This window comes from Ochotona curzoniae, unplaced genomic scaffold (genome assembly GCF_017591425.1).
Source record: "Ochotona curzoniae isolate NIBS_2020 unplaced genomic scaffold, NIBS_Ocur_1.0 patch68, whole genome shotgun sequence".
In the NCBI taxonomy this organism is placed as follows: Eukaryota; Metazoa; Chordata; class Mammalia; order Lagomorpha; family Ochotonidae; genus Ochotona; species Ochotona curzoniae.
The window spans coordinates 8293-30531 of NW_024467048.1; the positions used below are offsets into that span (position 1 = coordinate 8293).

General features: G+C 37.7%; 1 protein-coding gene across 1 annotated transcript in view; it reads right to left on the reverse strand.

Moving 5' to 3' along the window:
* Positions 1-4896: 4896 nt before the first annotated feature.
* The window catches only part of LOC121168161 (ADP-ribosylation factor-like protein 6-interacting protein 6), a 34468-nt gene continuing 17125 nt past the window's right edge, over positions 4897-22239 (reverse strand). The window contains exon 4 of the mRNA XM_040997996.1: positions 4897-6315. Coding sequence (XP_040853930.1) covers positions 6222-6315 — 94 coding nt within the window. The 3' untranslated portion in view covers positions 4897-6221. The remainder of the gene's footprint in view (positions 6316-22239) is intronic.

The window sequence follows — 22239 nt, forward strand, 5'->3', positions numbered from 1 at the left end:
CTGAAGCCAGGAGCCCGGAGCTCTTCCAGGTCTCCCAAGTGGGTGCAGGGTCCCAAGGCTTTGGGCCATCCTCGATTTCTTTTCCAGGCCACAAGCAGGAAACTGGATGGCAAGTGGAGCTGCCAGGATTAGAACGGTGCCCATCTGGGAACCATGGCACATTCAAGGTGAGGACTTTAGCTTCTAGGCCACCGTGCTAGGTCCCTGCCCGCCCCCCGCCCCCGCCCCTTCTTATCCCCCTGAAACCCAAGGTACATAACTCTTGAGTTTAAACTTCTTACACCACGGGCTGACGCTTAATTTTGGTTCATCTTCGCAGTATGAATTGGAATTAAAATTTTATCTCTTGAGGAGTAGAGACCGTAACTTTAAAAGTATGCATGTATACTCTGTACCTTTTAAAAAGCAAATTGTTGAGTTTTACTTATTTATTTACTTGAAATACAAAGTGATAGAGAAAGCTCTTCCATCTACCGGTTCACAGGTATGCTGCCGCTAAGAGCCTGGAACTCCTCCCAGGTCTGCCACATGGGTGAGAGGGACTAAGAACTTGAGCTGCTAAACTATAAACCGGAAGCAGAATCAGAACTAGAGTCACTCAGTGTGGGTTGTGGCCACTGCTGGTATTGTTTTATTGCACCCAACTCCTGTCCCTCAAAGTCTTTTCCGGTGATTCTCTTTGTATGTATAAATATATACATACACACATATATCTACACACTATTTTTTTTTCCTCCTAAGGTTACAAGCTTTTATTCACTGTAAAAGCCCTGTCAACTTTCTACCGACTTGTGTTGTTTCCAAGGGTGTAAGGATTTCTCAAATTCCAGTATCAATGTCATCTGTAGATTTTGATGTTTTGTTGTGCACAGTGTTAATTATCTCACTGTAACAGTTGCCATAAATGCTTGCTTGGGCAGCACATATAGTAAGATTGGAATGATGGAAATATTAGTGTGACTTCTGTGCAAGGATGACAACAGAATATTGCCATTTTAAGCACTGACATTCAAGGAGTCTCCTCGTGTTGCTGAATACTTCCTTATCCATACAAGTAACCTGTAATTTTATATAATTTAGTTCTCTTAACCCAGGGACCCAATACTTAAAACTACTCTACTGTAGAGGCTCGTTCTGAAATATTAAATTGTGAATCTATGAATAAATTACATTCTGATTGTCCCTTCATCATGCCACTTATCTACTTAGTTCAGTGGCACTAAAAATGATCAAATCTAAGAGAACTTCAAGAATGTTTTATTTAAAAATTTTGTATTTTTGAATTTGGTATTGTTACAAACAGGCATTATATTTCCTAATGTGTTTGTAATGATTTCTTATTGTCTACATATTTACTGGATTATAAAATACAGAACCTCTTTTCTAAATTTATTATATGATTTTATAATTCTATGCTCAGATTAGGCATTTAATACATGGCATACACAATTACTGGGCACCTGTTCCACACATTTCAGCCTAGGAAAGGTCAGTATAGAAAAGGAATCCAAAGGAATCTTCAAGATTAGTCATTATAAAATAAGTCTGTGTAGCACATGATGTCTTTTTGATTAGTGGCATGATAAATGAGTTCATGCAGAATCATTCTGGTCTAGTTTCTTCAGAAGCTTTGGAGATAAGCAGTGAAGAGTCAAGATATGATAAATGTTTGGCTCTTGAGTTTAAACTTTAGAATGTAAGCCTGTTTAGCTTAAGATCATTTTATTGTTACATTCTGGAGCAACAGAGAATTGAAAAGACCAGAGAAGCAGTAAAATAAAATGACAAATTTAAAGAAAGCTTGATAGCAGAATTTATAGTTCTGTTTCAGAATAGCCTGGTTAAAATTTGGTGGGCCCAGTTGCTACCAGACTGTTAGCAACTACCATTATCACCTACCAATGAACTGTGCAACTAAGAACACATTCCACCCTTTGTCAGTTATTGTGACATTCACGGACAATTCAGACTTGATAAGAACATACAGTTGGTGGCATCAAAGCTACATACAAAATTGGACTAAGAAAATAATCTCTTAACCTTCTGTAATGCAATGTGGAGACTTGCCCTCTACAAAAGCATAACAAGGAATGCTCTCAAAATAGAAATGGGTTTCTACCAGGGACAATGTTGTCCCACAGTGCATAAACCGACTGACTGTGACATCAGCATCACTTATGGGTGCTGATTTGAATCTCAGCTGCTCTCCTGGTTAAAAAAGAATATTGCTCAGAACAGGTTACAGGATTATCTTAGAGTTCCAAGACCTAAACAAGCACTTAAATGGGATGCTAACACAACAGGTAGCTAACCTGCTACCATAAGGAAGGTCCCTGTGACATTTTTAAAGATTTATTTATTTTTATTGGACAGAGAAAGAGAACCAGCGAGAAGGTCTTCCAATGCAGATTCACTCCCCAAATGGTTTCAACGGCCAGAGCCGAGATCATCTGGAGCCATGTAGGTGCAGTGTCCCTATGGGCCATCCTCTACTGCTTTCCCTGGCCACAAGCAGGGAGATGAAAGGGAAGTGGAGTAGCCAGGTCAGGAACTGGCTCCCACATGGGACAGCAGCATCTTGGGGTGGAGAATTAGCCAGCTGCATCACCGTGGGCCTCTGATCACTTTTTAAGAGACTTATTTTACTGGAAAGGCAGAGCAGATATACACAGGGAAGGAGAGACAATAACATCTTTCACTCAATGGCTTACTCCCCAAATGGCTGCAACGGCTGGAGCTGAGCCTCTCAGAAGCTGCCAAGAGCTTCTTCTGGGTCTCCCATGTGAGAGACTCACCTACATCTTCTGGATACCATCATCCAGGTAGAGTATTCAAAGACAGTCATAAAGAAAGGAGTTTCCGGACTACATGCCATGTTACTTCCTCATGTCTCACTGCCTATCTTCATTCTGTGTAAGAGTTTGTTATGATTAAATGATGTTGGAAACAATTGAAACTTGATTTCTATAGGGTTTTGTGTTTTCTTATTTCTGGCCAAAAATGAGGTGGTGTGGCAGCAAAGGAAAAATCTCCTTGGGGGAATCTACAAATTCATATTGTTGGCAAAAGAAATATGATATAGGGGCTAGTACAGTGGCATGGCAAGCTAATCACCCACCTGCAGTACATGTATCCCATTGTGGCACTGGTTCATGTCCCAGCTGCTCCACTTCCAATTCAGCTCCCTTCTTGTGGCCCAGGAGTGCAGCCAAGGATGGCTCAAGTCCTTGAGTCCCTGCACCCATATGGCAAACCCCGAGAAAGATCCTGGTCCAGCTTCAGCTCTCAGAGAAACCCAGAGAAAGCTCTTGGCCCCCAACAGCTGCTCTGGCTGTTGCAGCGATTTGGGGAGTGAATCAGTGATGGAAGACCTGTCTCTTATTCTGCCTTTCAAATAAAATAGATCCTTTTTTTTAAAAAAAATATAGTATAAAATAGGAGTTATGTATCTCTAATGTAAATAACTCAGTTGCCAATGTAAGAAAGGTTGAGAAATAGAGACAGGTCTCTTCCAACAGATCCAACATGTGGGATTTCTGAACTAGAAATGTTCCTAACAAGGCCCTATTAAACAGACTGCAAAATCAGACCTGCAGGGCAACCCATTCTGTGAACATCAGTAACCTCTCAAGGCAAAGCTTCACAGGATCATTAAGTATCAGGATGGCAGGTTGGGAGTGCTTCAGTGGCAAAGACCTGAACATTCAAGTCACCTGTGGTTGCTTTCCCAGATAGCAGTGAGCTGGATGTGAAGTGGAACAGTCAGGACTTGAAATGATGCCCATTTGAACCTGCCCATATTGGATGATGATATTACATGTGGTGGCTTAACCCACCCACAATGATGGCCACTGTCTTCTTTATGAAAGTCTTTGCTTGATTTCAAACTGCCTTATATCTTGTTTAAAATACTTGAAGTTATAAAAATTATCAAACTAAGAATTAGCCTGGGGCCAGGTAAAATGGCTCAATTAGCTAATCCTCTATCTTCAAGAGCTGGAATTCCATTTGGGTGCTGGTTTGTGTTCCCACTGCTCACCTTCCCTTCCAGTACTCTGCTCGTGGACTGGGAAACCAGTGGAAAATGACTCAAAGCCTTGGGACCTTACACTCACATGGGAGACCTGGAAGAAACTCCTGGCTCCTGACAGGCTCAGCTCCAGCTGTTATAACCATTTGGGGAGTGAATCAGTAGAGCTGAATTTGGGGACATGAACAATTCTTGGTGAAAGGCTCAGCTCCAGCTGTTATAACCATTTGGGGAGTGAATCAGTAGAGCTGAATTTGGGGACATGAACAATTCTTGGTGAAAGGCCTTCCTTCTCTTAAAGTCTCCCTTCCTGATACTGCACAGCAAGTTTACACCTTTAATAAATCTTGCTTTTTGTACCAAAAAAGAAAAAGAAAAAGAAATCCTCAAAATCAAAACAAAAAACCCCAAACTTCCATGATGAAACACCAAGGTCAACAACTAATTTTGGTTTAACCAAAACCTGTTTTGAAGTCACTGAGATTTATTATGAGTCACAGGTACAGGTGCATACTATGTACCCTTAATGGTCCTTGCATGGAACATGAAGTTGCAAATTCAGAGGTCATCTGAGTCTGTTTCTTTAAAGAGATGGAGTCTAGCTGCTAAGTAAGCTCTTCTTGACCACTGTTGCAAATGACAACAGCCAGTATGAAGAGCAGAGGCTTAAACAGGAACTGTCAGCCACATAACCAAATGTCTTAACTGGCAGAATCCCACTGGGCTTCAGGAACCACTGGAATGTCACTGGATTGATACTTAGACATATACATACATACAAAGGAGCTTAAAAAGTTCACGGGAAACTTATATTCTCTGTCCCTCTTTTTTTGGAGAAACAGACAATTTAAAATGGAACAATTAAAAATTTTTAAATAGCAAAAATTTTTACTTTTAAAAATTTTCTTTCTGAGTAACAATATTCATCAGATCAGCATTCAGGAGAACACACTGTACATATTCTTTTTCTGTAGAGCCTGAATCAGCAGTTTCATCACTCAATGATTTACAAATGTACTTTTCCATACCCAGGGAAGACATTTCTGAAAACTACACATCTTTCCAAAATTGAGATGACTTTCTAAAGGCTTAAGGATGTTAGTAAGGAAAGGGAACTACTAAGGCTAAACTACTGTGAAAACAAAACCTAACATCACAACTCTAGAATACTTAAATATGAAACAGAAAAACTACTGACACTATAGTATACACAGTATTATTTATACATTGTAAGGTTTATTGTACATAAATAAACAGAATACCAAAATATCTTTTCCACTTTAGTAACTAAATTTCTGAGATTAAAAACATAGTTCAAGCATTTCTACATTCAAAATTTTTAGGTTCCCATTTATTGAAAATGAAATCATATTAATTCTGTGGAAATAATTATATACATCAAGATAATAGTTAGAATTTTAGAAGTTGAAATAGTAAGCACCCTCAAATTTATCAGCATTTTAGTGACATCTTTATCAGTCATTGTTTAAAAAAATAAATTAATTTAAAATTTAGTTTTGGTTTTTTAAAAAGCTTTTTAAAAAGCAAGATAGCTACACTAGCTAGTATTAGCTTATACCAGCTAGGAAATAATGTTTACAACTGTCCAAATGTAATTTTACAAACATAAATTTAATATGTGATAGGAAAATATGCTAAAAAATATACACATAACTATCATAAAAATATGCACACACCTTTGATTATATATTCTTACTTAAAAGTAAGTTCTATAAAATGTTGGTAAAATAGGAACTGTTTGCTCTCCTAATGTAATGTGCACATAAGAAACAATTGTATCTCAATTACCTAGCAAAACCAGTATTTCTTAGCATAAAATGTGCTATAAACATGAAAAAGTAGGCAGTGATCTTGTATTCAAGTTTTTACATTCGTTTCCATTAAAATATTTTCTACAACTTATCAGAACACATACAAAAGTAAAAAGATGAGGTAAAACATCTTATACTTTTTAAAGAAAGTTCTTGAAAATTAATATTCAGATATCCCAAGGCCTAGCCTGTAGAAAGGTGCTTGACAAGTTGTCCCATAATGCTGATGACGACACGCAGGTGACCTACAAAATGAACATCAGGTTTCCTGGTCTTCTGAGAGGGCAATGATGTTTTCTCCTAATATTACAAAACAATCAAGATCACATTTTGCCAACAGTATTGCTCCAGTGTGGGTTTTACAGGAGGCACCAGGCTACAGTAAGAGCAGCTACAATGCCATTCAAAATTGCCATGCTGTAGCCCATGTGGAAGGAGTGTCCAGTCAGTTTCCTAAGGAAAAACACATCAAAAAAGAAAATTAAATTTGTTTTGACAGAAACACCAATCGCTTTTATTGAAAATTATATGAATTGGAAACATTCACCAATGTTTACACATTAATGTTAAATTAAGAAAAGACACAGGAGACCTACAAGATTAATAGTGGACCTGTCTTAAGCTTTCTCAAAAACTGCCCTAACAAATACAATTGTTTCACTATTTAGTGAAAATGGTGAGTTAGATCTTTTTACAGCAATTCATATTCAGTAACACATAGTCATAACCCAATTCAAAGCTATAAATCTTGTTAAAGTACACATTTTCTTTAATTAGCACTTTATTTTCCAATGGTTTCATTTAGATTTAACTTAAAACAAATTATTTCAAATATGTTATATTTGGTACATGAAATTACTTCTTTGAGCATATGTTTGTGAATCAGATCTTTACTTCAGTTCTCAACCTAGCAGTTAACTATAGTTTTCAATGAACTGTTCAGTATTAGCAAAGACAGCTCTTAGGGTTACAGTGAGTAATGATTAGCTTAAGAACTTCATGTGCACAGGTATTCCCTTGCCATTTTGTTTCATTTATTTATTTATCATTTTTATTCTTGATAATACAGTTCCATAGACTCAGGGATTTCCCTTTCCACACCTTCCCCCTCCCCACTGTTTTCCCCTATATTGTAATGATAGAGTCCCTCTACAACAGTAACAAGTCCATCATTCTTCTAAGTGTATTCTGACAGTGCAGGAATAGAGAATGGGATAAGGACCAGCACTGTGGTGGCAAGATATATTAAACAGTTTTACTGGGAGTCCATCTCTTTATAAAAGCAGAGATGCATACTGCAATGTATCTCCACTTCACAGTATACTTGCCTCCATTATACAGTTCCTCTAGATAAATTTACGTATATATCTATTGATCTTGTATTTTGCATGAAGGTTGCATTATATCGGAGAACATATGATGTTTGTCCTTTCGGGATTGGCTAACAATTTAATTTTCTCTCCACTGGAACAATCCATATTATATAGGTATAAGAAGGTGCCCTACCAGAAATAAAAGCTTCCTGAAGTATGAAGTATAGGGGCACTAGACTGGGAGGGTCATCATGCTCATTGTCTTTTGCAGAGGAGGCCAAAGTCAGGAAGTACTCAGATCTGAGTTAACATTCAGACACTACCTTATGATGACAACCCTAGTCCCACAAGATCCGTGGCCTAGAGTAAAGACACTTCAATTCTCAAAGAACAACCCCTTTGTATTCATCTGAGGCTACAGAAGATTCTGATATTTCTTGATGGCTCCTGTTACGGTCCATGGAAATTATTTACTCTCCACTCGCTGGTGTCTCAAAACTCAGGCTTGTTTATAATCCTTACGTGCCATAAAGGATTAATCAACCTGTTACCTACTATGGGGCAAAATGAAAATAGTTACAGTGCTGCTTTGCTGATTTTAAAAATGAAATTCCTGAAATACACTGTTTAGAAACCAGAAACCTAGTCATAAAACTGAATTATCAGCGTTATCATTCATTATAGAAACAATATAGTAATAACACAAAAATCTTTAATATTCACAAAATTAATCAGGAAAGTTTCTAGAGTTAATTTTTTTGTTTTACTATTTTTGACATCCCCCTCTCCAGCAATCCAGCCAAACACGCGAAAACACAAAAAACCTTCAAGTACAGTTTACTAAACTGATAGCTACAATACTGGTATAAAGGAATTCAATTTAGATTTACTGCTCAGATACTGAATAACCTTACTAATAAGCAGGCCGATCAATGCATTTAATGGCAGTGAAGAAATGCTCCACAACAGTAGTTCTTCATCTTTACTATCTCAAACGCACCATATTCCTGCTGGCACTACAGCAGCTGTCTACACTAATGTTAGGCAAATAAAATTTTGAAGAATCACTGGCTTTTAAAGCTTCTCTTTGAAGTTTCCAACGTGGTTTTTCCTTTTTTCAGGGAGTCCCAGACAACCCTTGGCAGGTTTCTTGTGGCTTGTGGCTCTAATCTGTGATCCATGAGTTCTTATTAACAAAGATAAAAGGTACCATGTCCCCCTTTATTAAAGCCATCCACTTATTTCTGGAAGGACATGTTTTAAGTGGACTTGATTATAGTGAACATACTGCCTTCGGCTAGATTTAATGTCTGTTTGGCCTACTTTATCTATACATGCACTTTAAGTCAAAGCACACCAACAAACTGCAAATGTCTACTAGGCTTACAGATAAATGAATCTTTATGATGGACCAACCTTGGTCATCAAGACAGCACCCCAGAAACTCCCAACTTTGAGATTACTGTGACTGCTGTCACCATGACTAGTTTCATCTGCTCTTGAAGCTGTATTTGTGTGACATTTCACAATATATATTCATGTTACACATTGGTGTTAAGTTTGTTCCTTTTTATTGCAGGTTAATATGCCAAAATTTATCTTTTCTATGACAGGTGGGTTTTTTTTTAGGGATGCCATAAAGATATTCATTATGAACATGTCTTTGGTGAATGGTGGGCTGGGTTATAAGGTAGATATAAATTTGGTTTTGGTTGAAAGGACCAAACATTTCTTCCAAGATAATTATCCTAATTTAAACTTCCACCAGCAATGTATAAAAGTTCTCGTTTACAGTTTATCCACATCCAAACTAACAATTGGTATTATCAGTCTTACAAAATTTATTCATTTTAGTGTGCATACAAAATGCTCTCTTAGTTTAATACTTGTTTGCTTGGACTTATGTACTTACTGCTTATTTCCTTTAATGAAATTCCTGTTCTGCCCAAGTCTTACATTTATGTTTTTACTGGTATGTAAAGAACTTTTTACATACTCAAGAGTTAAATATTGTCAGAAAGATGTGTTATCAGCATACCCTCTTGACTTACCATGCATCTTTTTGCTATGTTAATATGAACTTCAGATGAACCAAAATTCTTACTCTGAATATCAAAGTCCAATTTATCAGTCTTTTCTTACAAAGGTTAGTACTTTTTTGTGGCCTTTTCAATAAGCCTTTGACTACTCCAAGGTAAAATGACATTCTTTTTCTTAAGGAGGCTTTAATGTCTTCCTTTGACATTTGTGTACAAGCCATCTTAATTTCTATGTACTTGTGTAAGGTAGAGGCTACAGCTCATTTTTATTCCTTGTATGTATTTGCTCTACCATATTTTATTGAAAAGATAATTTATTTTCTTCTATTCTAAATTGCTGTGAGGCCTTTGTCCTAAGACACATATGTATATATGTTGGTTTATTTTTGGACTTTCTATCTAATTGTTCTGGTCTTTTTATGCACCCCTGAACCAATATCACATTGAGACAGTCCAAACCTGCTGAAATCTTGGCCACACCTTCAAGTGGGTATCCCAAGCAATGCCCACCCATTTCCTAATTGTTGAAGGGAAGAGCTATGGGGAACCTTTTACCTGTAAGTTACTGCCCATCAAGGCTTAATAGCCCCAAGATCCTTCCTCAAACTTTTGGTGTGTCTCCCTCCCTCTTTCTGGCTCACCTGGTCACATCATAAATAAGCCTCTGTGCAACCAGTTCCCGGCTTTTTAGTTCTATTTTAAGCTGAGGAAAAAACTCACTGAGGTTTTCTGGTAAAAACATGATGCTGCTTATTATAGTTCTTCATAAATTCCCAATTAAAAAAATTCTACACAATATGACTTATAAAGGCAAAGTAACACTATAAAATCTTAGGGGTACAATTAATAATGTGCAAGAATCATGTGGAAATAATGATAGAACTTTATTGGAAAAGCTCTCAGTAAAAATGGCATATGTCCATGGTTTGGAAAACTTATTGTTATGATGCAGTACTCCTGAAATTTATCTGTAGATTCAACATAACTCCCTAAAATTCCAGCTACCTTCTTTTTCAGATGACAACTAAATTCTGAAATTCAGATGTAATGTGAAAGACTTCATATAGTCAAATGAAACGTAAGAAAATATACATCCTTTAGCTCTGTTCTTTTTATTTCAAATCTTACTGTAAGTTCCAGCCAACAGTGTAGAATGGCATAAGGACATATAGACCAATGGAATACAATGAGAATCCAGAAATAAATGGCCAGTTAAGCTTTCCACAGGAAAACACCTGATGTGGAAAGAACAATCTTTTCAACAAATGGTGCTAGGGAAACTGGATGCACACAAATCATTTAAATTTCATTTAATATATACAAACAAACCAAATAAGTGAAAATGGACCAAAGACTTACATGTAATAACTAAAACTACCTAACTTTTAAAAGGAAATTTACTAAATCATCAATTCATTGACCTAATAATAGATTTTTAAATATGACAGCAAATAAAGAAAAACAAAACAGAAATTGGGCAAAAAATAAAATCTTTCGTGCTTCAAAGGACATTAAGTGAAGACAACATACAAAATGAAAGAAAATATTTTCAAGTCCTGTATCTCAAAAGTATCTACAAGTATCCAGTGTATGTCAATAATTAAAATATAAAAAGCCCAAAAATCTAGTTCAAAAGAAGTCAAAGGATTTGGATAGACAGTTCACCAATGAGCAATACCAAAAGCCAACAAAAACATGGAAAGTTGACAATGCCCAACCTCATTAGCTGTAAGTAATGAAAATCAAAACGCTGAGATACATTGTACACATGTTAGACTGCTCATAATTTAAAACGAAAACAACTCCAGTTGTGAGCAACAGCCTAGGTTGCACTGTACCTAAGCAAGTGTTACACTGCTGGGAGAAGAGCAGCTAATAGCTGGCGGGCATCCTGGGCCTGATAATGCCTAGTCTGTATTAACCATACCAGTGTACGAGGATAGTCATCTAGCCTATTTTTTTTTCCTAAAGATATGTGTGTGCATGTGTGTGGGTAGGTGATGGGTCCATGAACCTTAGAGGCAGGGTTCCAGTGAGGTCCAGGTCTCCTGATCTGGGCCCTTAGGCTTGCCTGTGTGGTAGGTGCCAAGTGGGTAAGTAAGCCCTGGGGAGAGTGGAGTCCCTAGGCCCAGGCTTCCTGGTCTGGGTTCTTAGTCTCACCTGCATGGTGGATGCTGGGTGGGTGAGCCATGGAGGTGGAAATCCATGGATTCAAGTCACCTGGCCTGGGTTCTTAGGCCTGGCTGCACAGTAGGTACTGGGTCTGTTGAGATCTGGGGGAGGGAGATCTGGTGGGGCCCAGGACACCAATGACGCTGGGCAAAGCCCACAGGCTGCTGGTGGTATGCTTGTGGAGACTTGGTATGTGGTCTTGCAGGGGTTCTGAGGGATGGCACAGTAAGGGTGTGTGCAGACATGAGGGTTCTCACCCAGGATTGGTGGTCTGACCATAGAGTGCATGTGTCAGAACTAGGTCTCCTCAGTGGAAAAGACAGAGCAGTGGATGGGAGGCCCAAAATGCACACAGAGTTACGGAAGTCCATTGGGGACTAGAGAAGACATCTGGCACCACCACAGAAGAAGGATGGCAGAACAAATTGGACAACTACCCCAACAAAACTATGACAGCAAATATCTGGGAAAATGGAGAATCTAAGATCAACTATGTCAGCCAATAGATACTGGAAAGATTTTCTCATCCTTGGATTGGCAAGAGTGACAGCAGTTCAGAACTATCAAAAGTTAAGCAGAACCCTTAAAACATGTTCCACATTGGGGACCCTGGGTTGATATCGGGTGGCTGTTCCCCATCCCTGGGTACTGGGGTGGCTGGGAGGCTGGGTGCGGCTTCTCTCCTTATCTCAACCTTTCCCCAGATATAGGAAGAAGAAAAAGAAAACGTGGAAACAATGATCTCACCCACTTTCCCTAACCCTCGATCCTTCCCACCCTGATCAACCATGTAAGCATCATCAAAAATAAAAAGTTTGTATGATTCCATACAAAGTGATTGCTGGAGTGAGAAATATTCTGGAATTAGACAATACTGATGATTGCACCAAAAAGTCAAATACTAAAAACTACCAATTGTACATTTAAAAATAGTGAATTTTAGGGCAGGTGGATTATATCTCAATGAAAGGAAATTTCTTTACTGAAGGATATTAAAATAATTCATTAATAAAAGAAAGTATCTACTACAATTTTGGAATATTCAGAATCGTAAAAGTGTCAATTTCTTGAAATAAGCACTTGGATACTAAGTTAATATAGTAAATGTACAAAAAGAACAAAGAAATTTCCAGGAAATTTAAATAACAAAAAGATTACATATATGGGTCCAGCACGACTGCAAGTGGCTGAAGTCCTCACTTTGCATGTGCAGGGATCCCATGTGGGTGCCAGTCTAATCCCAGCAGCCACACTTCCCATCCAATTCCCTTCTTGTGCCTTGAAAAGCAGTCAAGGACAGGCCAAAGCTTTTGAACCCTGCACCCATGTGGGAGACCTGGATGAAGCTCCCGATCCTGGCTTCAGATCAGTATAGCTCAGGTTGTTGCAGCCAATTGGGGAGTGAATCAATGAGGGAAGATCTTCCGCTCTGTCTGTCCTCCTCTCTGTGTATCTGACTTAGCAACAAAAATAAAACAAATCTTTAAAAAAAATCACATTTGCACAAAAAGATACCGGAATAGACTACAATGACCCCAACAAACTTACGTTTTGGGTAATGGGGATGGAAATGGGAATGATATGATACTATGCATTACCAGTAAGGCATTTATAAGTCAGAGGGAATAAAATGACAATTATTTCTTTACAGATCCCTTTTTCCTTCTTTCCTAAGAATTATGATTTTTCGTATACAAAAGATTTGTTCTCAAAAGAGGTCTCGTATCTGTGTGAAGTAAAAAGATTGAGTGATCTTAGGCAGTTTCTTCTCATTATTCTGGTTTTATTTTATTTCACAAGTTCTATGTAATATTACTAACAGAATAAACTGTTGTGGGCTAAGAAACTGATTAGTGCTCATTAGCCTGGGCAGGAACAGGAGCAGGGCTTGTGGATAAAAACACCTAGACTAATTGGACTCATCTGTATCCAATATGCTGCTAAATGAGGATGTGTGGGGAAGAGTATATAAGGAGAGGTGAAGGAGCAATAAAGAGAGACTTCGCAGAGACTTCTACCATCACTGGTCTCCTGTCGGTGCTTCATCCCCAGACCCTCTCCCTGTCCACGTTACTGGCTCTGCTGGTCGGAGCAATAAATGAAATTGATTTTTTTTACATTAATTGAAGCAACAATTTGTAACTATGGTATTTATAGGCTCTCAGCTTGATAAGTTCACTTGCAATATGAGGCACAGAAGCCATAGATACATTACAAGTTCTTCTTAAATTTGTATATGTATATTGACTATTATTGCTCTTCCATAAACTAAAAACAAACCTACTAATCCAAACTATCTATTGTGCAGTTAGATTCACAGTCTCATCACGGAGTCTGTGCCAGATTGTGACCTTCTGTTTCCTTATTTAAAGCAGGCACACACTGGCAGGCAAGTGGTAATACAACATATGGGCAGAGGAGTTTGAGACTGAGTAGAATATATACAACTTTTGCTCATTTGTTCTTCTAAGATTTCATGAAGGCAAAGTTAACAAAAAGGAAGTTATCTAATCCTATAATAAGTATAGTTAGGACAGCATCTTCCTGTTAGTAATTTTAGATCAATGAAGCAAAATGACTAGAGTTTCTTAATCCTACATGATAAAGCCTAACAGGAAACATGATCAGACAAGTGCTATCTAAATGACAGCAGCAGGTATTAAAACACTGTCAGGCCTGGCACGGAAGTCTAGTGGTTAAAGTCCTCGCACCCACCCATATCCCATATGGAGGACGGTTCAAATCTCAGCAGCCCCACTTCCATCCAGTTCCTTTTTTGTGGCCTGGGAAAGCAGTGGAGGATGGCCCAAAGCCTTGGGACCCTGCACCCGCATGGGAGACCCAGAAGAGTCTCTTGGCTCCTGATCAGCTCAGTTCCGGTCATTGCAGCCACTTGGGGAGTGAATCAATGGAAAGAAGATCTTCTTCTCTTTCCTCCTCTCTGTATATCTTTACACTTAAAAACACTGTCAAACCCACCACAGTGGGCAGATGAACACCTCACACTCTCAATATTATTCGGTTTTTCTTCTCATATCATATAGCTTTCTAATTTAGAATGCACTACTTAAGGAGGTAAAAACCAAATATAAACAAGAAAAAGTAACTCTCATGGTCTCCACAATATAATGAAAACCTTCCATTTACTACAAAATTCATAAGGACTCTAAAGAATATTTGAAAATGATTAGTTTTATAATTGTCGCTAAAATCTTGAAAGGACATCAAAAGCTTGTAGAAAAATCAAAATTAAAAGCTTGTTTTAGGCTCTGCATGATGGTTCAGAGTGGCTAAATCCTCGTCATGCATGCGCTAGGATCTCATATGGCTGTAGGTTTGTGACCTGGCTGCTCCACTTGCCATCTAGTTCTCTGCTTCTAGCCTGGGAAAGCACTGGATGATGGTCAAAAACTTTGAGACCCTGCACTCATGTGGAAGACCTGAAGGAGTCCTGGCTTCGTATTGGCTCAGCCCCAGCTGCTGTGTGTCCATTTGGGGAGTGAGTGAACCAGCAGATCTTTTCTTTCTCTCCTTTGCTCCGTAAATCTGCCTTTTCAATAAAAATAAATAAATGGTGGCGGGGAGGGGAGGATTAGAGGGAAAACAGCTTATTGTGTTGAAGCTGGTGTGGTGGTATAGTAATGCTACCATCATCCTGCAATGCAGGCATCCCACGTGGACCCCGGTTCGTGTCCCGGCTGCTCTAATTCTGATCCATCTTCTTGCTTAAGGCCTGGAAAAGTAGCAGAGGATGGCCCAACATCTTTGGACTTTGCACTACTGTGTGAGACCTAGAAGAAGCTCCTGGCTCCCAGCTTCAGAACAGCTTTGGCCAGTGCAGCCATTAGTGGAATGAAACATTGAAAGGAATACCTCTCCTTCTGTCTCTCCTTTGTGTCTCTCTCAAAATCTGCCTTTCAAATAAAAATAATCATTAAAAAGCACATTTATTTGTTGCAAAAAAAGTTGGAAATGTTTAATTTTAAAGTCTTTGCAAGTTATTAAAAATTTTCTTTAAGGATTCATTTATTTGGAATTCAGAGCCACAGACACAGGGGTAAACGGAGAAACAGAAATAATCTATCTGCTACCTCACTACCAGATGGCTTCAATGTCCAAGGCTGGGCTAGGATGGAATCAGAAATTATACTAGTCTCTCATATAAGTAACAACGGCCTAAACACTTGAGCCATCTTCCACTTCTTTTTCCAAGGCCATTAGCAGGGAGCTGCTTTGGAAGTAGAGCGGCTAGACAGTAATGACATCCATGTAGGACATGAGTGGATTTGCTATGACACAATGTCGGTACCTACTTCAAAACTTATAAAAGTACTTCAAAGAATATTTGAAGATGGCATGATTACTTTCAGAATTCTTAATATAATTACAATAACTTAAAGTTTTGTGGAAAAACCAAATTAAGTTTACATGGTTGCCAAAAAATTTCTCAATCTACAGTGTTCTTTGTAATTCATATTTTAATGAACTTCTTGAGAACCCTTTCATAAATGTGAATTTCAAAATTTTTTGCAACCAAAGAAATTTTTATTTCCTTATTCCATTTCTATGAACTTTCAGAAGTATCCTCATATTATTTGAATATATGGATATCACAGGTAATACCAATTTACAGCAAAATACTTTCAAATTTGCTGAGATTCTCTCTATACACAAACATTATAGTACTGCATAGATTAATTCTCTAAAAACATCTCTTTGGTAAAAATGCACTTGTTGAATATAAAATTTAAGTGAGCAGTGCAATGAATAATGATGTTATTTTTGACAAAGGTTTCCAAAAAGAGACAGTAAAGGGTGCGGAGTATTGGACAGTGGCTTCTAAGACCATACTTGGGCCACCTACATTCTGTTTCTGTGTGTCTTGGTTTTAGTCACAGCTGCATTCCAGATGTCTACCATGATACACAGCAGCAGGTTCAAGTAATTGCATTCCTGATACCACAGATATCCCCCTTTCTCTTTTTAAAATAATTACAAACATATATACATACTTTAAAAGATGTGGTAATGGATCAGCAGTGAAAAGAAGTATTATAATGTCAAGTGAAAAGGACAAAACTAGGGATGAAGTAAACTTCATAAAATTTCATGTTAATGGAGCAAGACTCGTCTGGATGAACCAGTCCTTCCCAGTTTTCAATTTCTCTGAGCACTTTAGAGGTAGCAAACAAAATGTAAGTCAAAACAATTCAAAAGGATATATAGGTATAGAAAGTTTTTTTTTTTTCCTTCTGGCTTACTTAAATAGGTTTTTGAACCATCCACCTATCTTTCAACTGATGTACAGAACAAACTATATAAATACTTTAGTCCCAAAGAGTCAACCAAGTAGGCCCACTGACAAAATGGAGATGGGTGGATGATGTAAGTTAACCTATTAATTCAAAATGGGCCACATAAAATCAGTATAAAAATAAGCAGAAAACTCAGTGGCAACAGCAGAATGTTTCTTAAAGGATTCTTAAATATGGATTATATTCTCCTGAAGTGAAAAGTTGCTTTTTCACTTTAATATCCTTCAGAAATCAAAATGGAAATACATGGAGAAATGCTGTTAAACACAGGAAATATATTTACCAACAGCATATTATTTATAACAGAGCTACTTCCATACTCTGGAAAATGAATTATACAGAAGGTACTATTCTATTCTGATTCTAAAGAATTCCTTTCCAATAGTAAAGAATATACGTAATACTTTATATAGTTCTTATTAGTGGCTGAGATTGTTCAAGCCCTATAATTAGGTAAGACAAGGTCTGAGTTCTAACTTTGTCACTCACAAAGGGTACTGAGGACAAAATTGTTGATCTCTTTCACATTCAATTTCCTTCTACAGAAAATTCTCAATACAAATAAGTTAAATAACATACAAAAGAAAGCTTGGCTACAGAAGAGATTCCTAAAAATGTTTTTTACCAAGTATCTATTCAATAAAGACCCCCCCCCTTTTAAAAAATGAAATACTTATTTATGGTTACATGCAAATGTTTTATTATTTCATATAAAGGATGTGAGCAACTGTGGATTTTAGCATGTGTGGTGGGGGTAGGTCACAGAAGTAATTCTCTTCTGATACCACTAGACAATTCTAATAACATACTTCCTTTTATCTTTCTTTATGAAACACAAAAATCTAACTTCTTTTGTACCTTTTTATCTTAAAATTACTTTTAGAAACTGCTAACGTTTTACATCCCAATGAATCTTATCAGTGTTATTAAATAATATACGGTTGAATTTTAGACTACGTTCAATTTCACTTCTTTGTTGTCTCTCTTTAAGAAAAAAATACATTCACTTATTTTCATTAAAATTCTTCACTTTGTAATTCCTCAGTTCTCTTTCCATTAATCAAAACTTATAACTATTTAGGCATTGTATTTGGGAGACACAAAAATTTGTAAGAATCAGCAAGGCTCTCAAAGATGTCTAATGGTTACTCATGTAGCTGGTTTCATGATACCCTTTTGGAAGACAACCATCTATGCTGGATACTACCTTGACTGGACACAATGTTTATTCTCTATGAAGGCAGTGTAAATAGCACAAAAGTTAAAAATGTGAAATTCCTAAACCCCCAAAATTTCATGAGTTAAAAAGAACGTTAAACAAAAGAGGAAGTAAATGAAATAGTGTTAACAAATTTTACTTTGCCAAAAGTGAAGTTTAGAAATCACTGCTATCTATTAAAAGAATTATCACAGAAAAATATTGGGCATCTTAAATACATACATAAAAAAAATGACATATTTGTAACGTGTGGTATCTATCTATCTATGTATTTGTATAAATTTTTAAAATGGGTGGACAATTATCTAAAAACAGAAAATCAACAACTGATGTAGGCCACAGTCAGGCTTTCAGCTTGAAAAATACCAAGAAAAGAAAAGTTTTGGCATCATGCCTGCTATACCATCTGATTTACCTGTGGCTTACAGTAGTAAGCTCACAGTTCTTTACCTATGAAAGAAGGCAGACAGTATTGCTTTTAATCTCAGTTCATGGAAGAGGAAATTACTAAAAGGTCCTTTGGCTAGTATATGGGTAGTTTGCCTTTGGAAATTCTCTCTTTTGACCTCAGAGTCCTCTCAAATGTACCAACTACCTCTCATGATTCACAAAAGGTTGTCGAACATGCAGAGTGCTCTAAGTACAAAACTGCTTAGTGCTCTCTCTCAGGTATTTCTCACAGTGCTTCTCTATGCATATGGACACATGTACCTTTTCAAGTACCCATGCAGAGCACACTGCAAATTCCAGAAGAGAGGTAGGCAAACAGTTACAAAGCAAACATTCATTAGTTATATCAATCTATGACACAATAAAAGCAAGAATAGCTAATTTGACTGTTTAGGTGATTTTGTTATAGCTTTGCATGTCTTCATTGGCAACAGTTACATGTATTTTATAAGGCATGCATGTATTTTAACCCTTCACTTCAAAAGCAGCACTGCAGTGTTGTCGATGTATTCATTAATAGTGACAGCACTGCAACTGATGGCCCCAGTTTCTATATAATCACTTCGTGATTATCAAATATCAAGGCCAAGTTCTTTATCTATCTCTTTGTAAATAGTTTTTCTCCCATACTGCAATTAGCCATCTGACATCTGCTGCATTAATACATGACCACAAAGAATCTGATTGAACAAGGAGGCAGCTCTCCAAAATCGGAATAAAATAGTACAGTCAGTTCATTGTGCTCAATGTTAAATCTAGTGGACCAGAAAAGAAACTTCTAATTTAAATTCTAAATCACCACTTTTCTTGAATTACAACTTATATTAGAGCCCAAACTAAGAACTCATAACATTCTTTTATCATTTTATTTTTATTTGCTCTACCTTTGTTTCTTTTTTTGTTTGTTTGTTTTAAAGATTCTTTTATTTTCATTGCAAAGGCAGATTTTCAGAGAGAAGATGAAACAGATCTAGCATCCACTGCTTTCTCTACTCCTCAAATGGCTGCACAGGCTGGAGCTGGGACAATCAGAAACCAGGAGCTAGTACTTCTTCTGGACCTCCCACACAGGTGCAGGGCCCAAGGCTTTGGGCTACCCTTCACTGCTTTCGCTTTACTTTTTAGATTTATTTTATTTGAAAGTCAAGAGTTAGAGAGAGAAGAGACAGAGATCTTCCATTCATTGGTTCACTTCCCAGTTAGTGGTAATGGCTAGAGATAGACCAGTTCAAAGCTGGGAGCCAGGAGCTTCTTCTGAATCTCCCACATGGTTGCAGGTGACCAAGGACTTGAGCCATCATCTACTGCTGTCCTAGGCCATAAGCAGGGAGTGGACAGGAAGTGGAGCAGTCAGTACATGAACATACACCACGTGGGATGCCGGTGCCACCTTTCCATATATTCATAATTCCAAATGTGATAAAAAGACAAAGTGGATCCAAGTAAAATCCAAGTGATTTACAAAGAAAATTAATCCTGAATAAAAAAGTCTAAGATGGCAATATTAATCCTCAGTTCTGAATTTCTCAGGAAATTCATGCCAAATATTCTCTGATGCAACAATTAACAACTGCCCAATAATCACACAACAATGTCAAGAAAATTCAGTATGTCAGCATCTGATTACATACACAATGTATTAACAATGAGGCAACATGTAAAAAAGCAGATCCCAAGTTAGTCTATAAAAGTTACCAAAACTGGTTCTAAAGAGCAATATAAACAACAATCAACTCGTTTTCTTCTTCACTTCTAATTTTACAGATTCGCCACACAATTTAGCGAAACTATTTATATATATATATATAAGTAGTGATAAATTAGTAACAATTAAGTATGTGTTTCATGAAACTTAGTGTCTAAACACTTCCCAACTTTCTTTCTTGGATGGAAGAAAAAGAAGGGGATAACTTGGAGTGATTCAGTCCAAAAAGACCGACAGTATCAACAAGGCAGCAGACAACGGCCTGGTCATCAATCCGAGGGGTTGCCAATCTAATTCTATACATTACATCTGAAGCAGGTGTCTGTGAAAAGAAGCTGTCATTCTTGATATATGTATGTTCACAGAAATCATAAAACAGGTAACTGTAAAATTTCCTTGCATGTTCACCATGAACCTCAAATCAAGCCGTAAGTGAAACATTATAGGTAGCAAATAGATACCAAATAATAAGCTTCTCTAAAAACATAAAAGAGTGAAATTATATTGACTTTTTCCAATCTGCCTCATTCTAGGAAATGTAAATAATACTATTATTCAAAAGTTGCTGTTATTCTTATTCAGAAGTACAAATGCTGTAACTTAAGTGGGTCAAGTTTAAATCAAGTAGGTAATCTGAGGGCTGATTATTAATGTTAAGTCTCTTATAAGCCATCTAGAAAATTTTAAGTTGCCTTCTTTAACAAACATTCCTACTGTGAACACATCCAAGTTCACTGAACTCAGCACAAATTATACTCAGGATTGGGAGAATTCCTATTTTTTTACCTTAAATAATTTATTTTTTTAATATAGCAGGCAGGCAGAGCTCCTGTCTCCTAATTCATTCTCCATGCCTTAACAGCTGGGACTGGATCAGGCTGAAGCCAGCAGTTAGGAATTCCATCCAGGTCTCTCACATGGATGGCAGGAACACAATCACCCACGCCATCACCACTTCCTCTCATACTCTGCCTTAACAGCAAAGTAGAATCAGAAGCCCAACTATTCCAATGAGAGCTACAGGGACAAACAGCTTTCCCGGAGTATTCTTTACAATTCTGGAAGTCAAGCATTTGGACAGGCGGCTACAACCCGATTCTCACACTGGTATTTCAGGGCTCAAATTCTAACTTCAACTACTAATTCCAAGTTCCCAATAAAGTAGACACTGAAAAGCAGATGACAGCTCAAGTGGTAAGGATACTGCCACCCTCACGTTAGCCCTGGATTGAATCTATCTCCCAGCTTCAGTGAAAGCCGGGAGGGAAGCAGCAGAAAGAAGCAGGGTAGTGTGGTACATGTGTGTATGTGTGTTTCTGCTGCTGAAAACAACAAAATATAGGATTCTATTCTCAGACCCATCTTCAGTTTTAAGATTCAAGATGAGAAGTATCAGCATAGAACTCACCAAATGTCGATTTCTTCAAAATCTACAACACTGTGTTTTTAAGATAACTATAGCACGTATCAGCAGAACAACCTTTAAAGTCTATTTCTCAGTAAGTGATCCAATAATCCAAGCTTTGGATTTGGATAGTCACTTCACTAGACAACCTACTTAGACAATTCTTGATTGCTAGCCTAAGGTTAAAATTTGAAATTTCCATTACCATTTCATTTCTATAAGAGTTAACCCATCGTTAGGACCCTTAAAATTTTATTTATTTGAAGGCAGAGTTAGAAAGAGAGGAGACTGAAAGATCTTCCAAGCTCTAGTTCACCCCACAAACGGCTGCAATGGCCAGGGCTGGGACAGGCAGAAGCCAGGCGCCTCACCCAGGTATTCCACGTGAAAGCAGAGGCCCAAGCACTGCTGCTTTCCCAGGGGCTTAACAGGGAGCAAATCAGAAGTGAAGCTGGGACATAGGAGAGATGGGCATTGCAGGCAGCAGCTTTACCCACTATGCTACAATGCCAGCTCTGATCCCTTTTATTTTATATTTTCAAATGTTACTTGTTTTTATTATTAGTACGGCAGACTTACAGAGAGGAAAGACAGAGAGAAACATGTTCACTAGTTCACTCACCAAGTGGCCACAATGGCCAGAGCTGAGCTGATCCAAAGCCAGGAACCCGGAACTTCTTCTGGGTTTCCCATGCAGGTGCAGGGTCCCAAGGCTTTGGGCCATCCTATACTGCTTTCCTAGGACATGAGCAGGGAGCT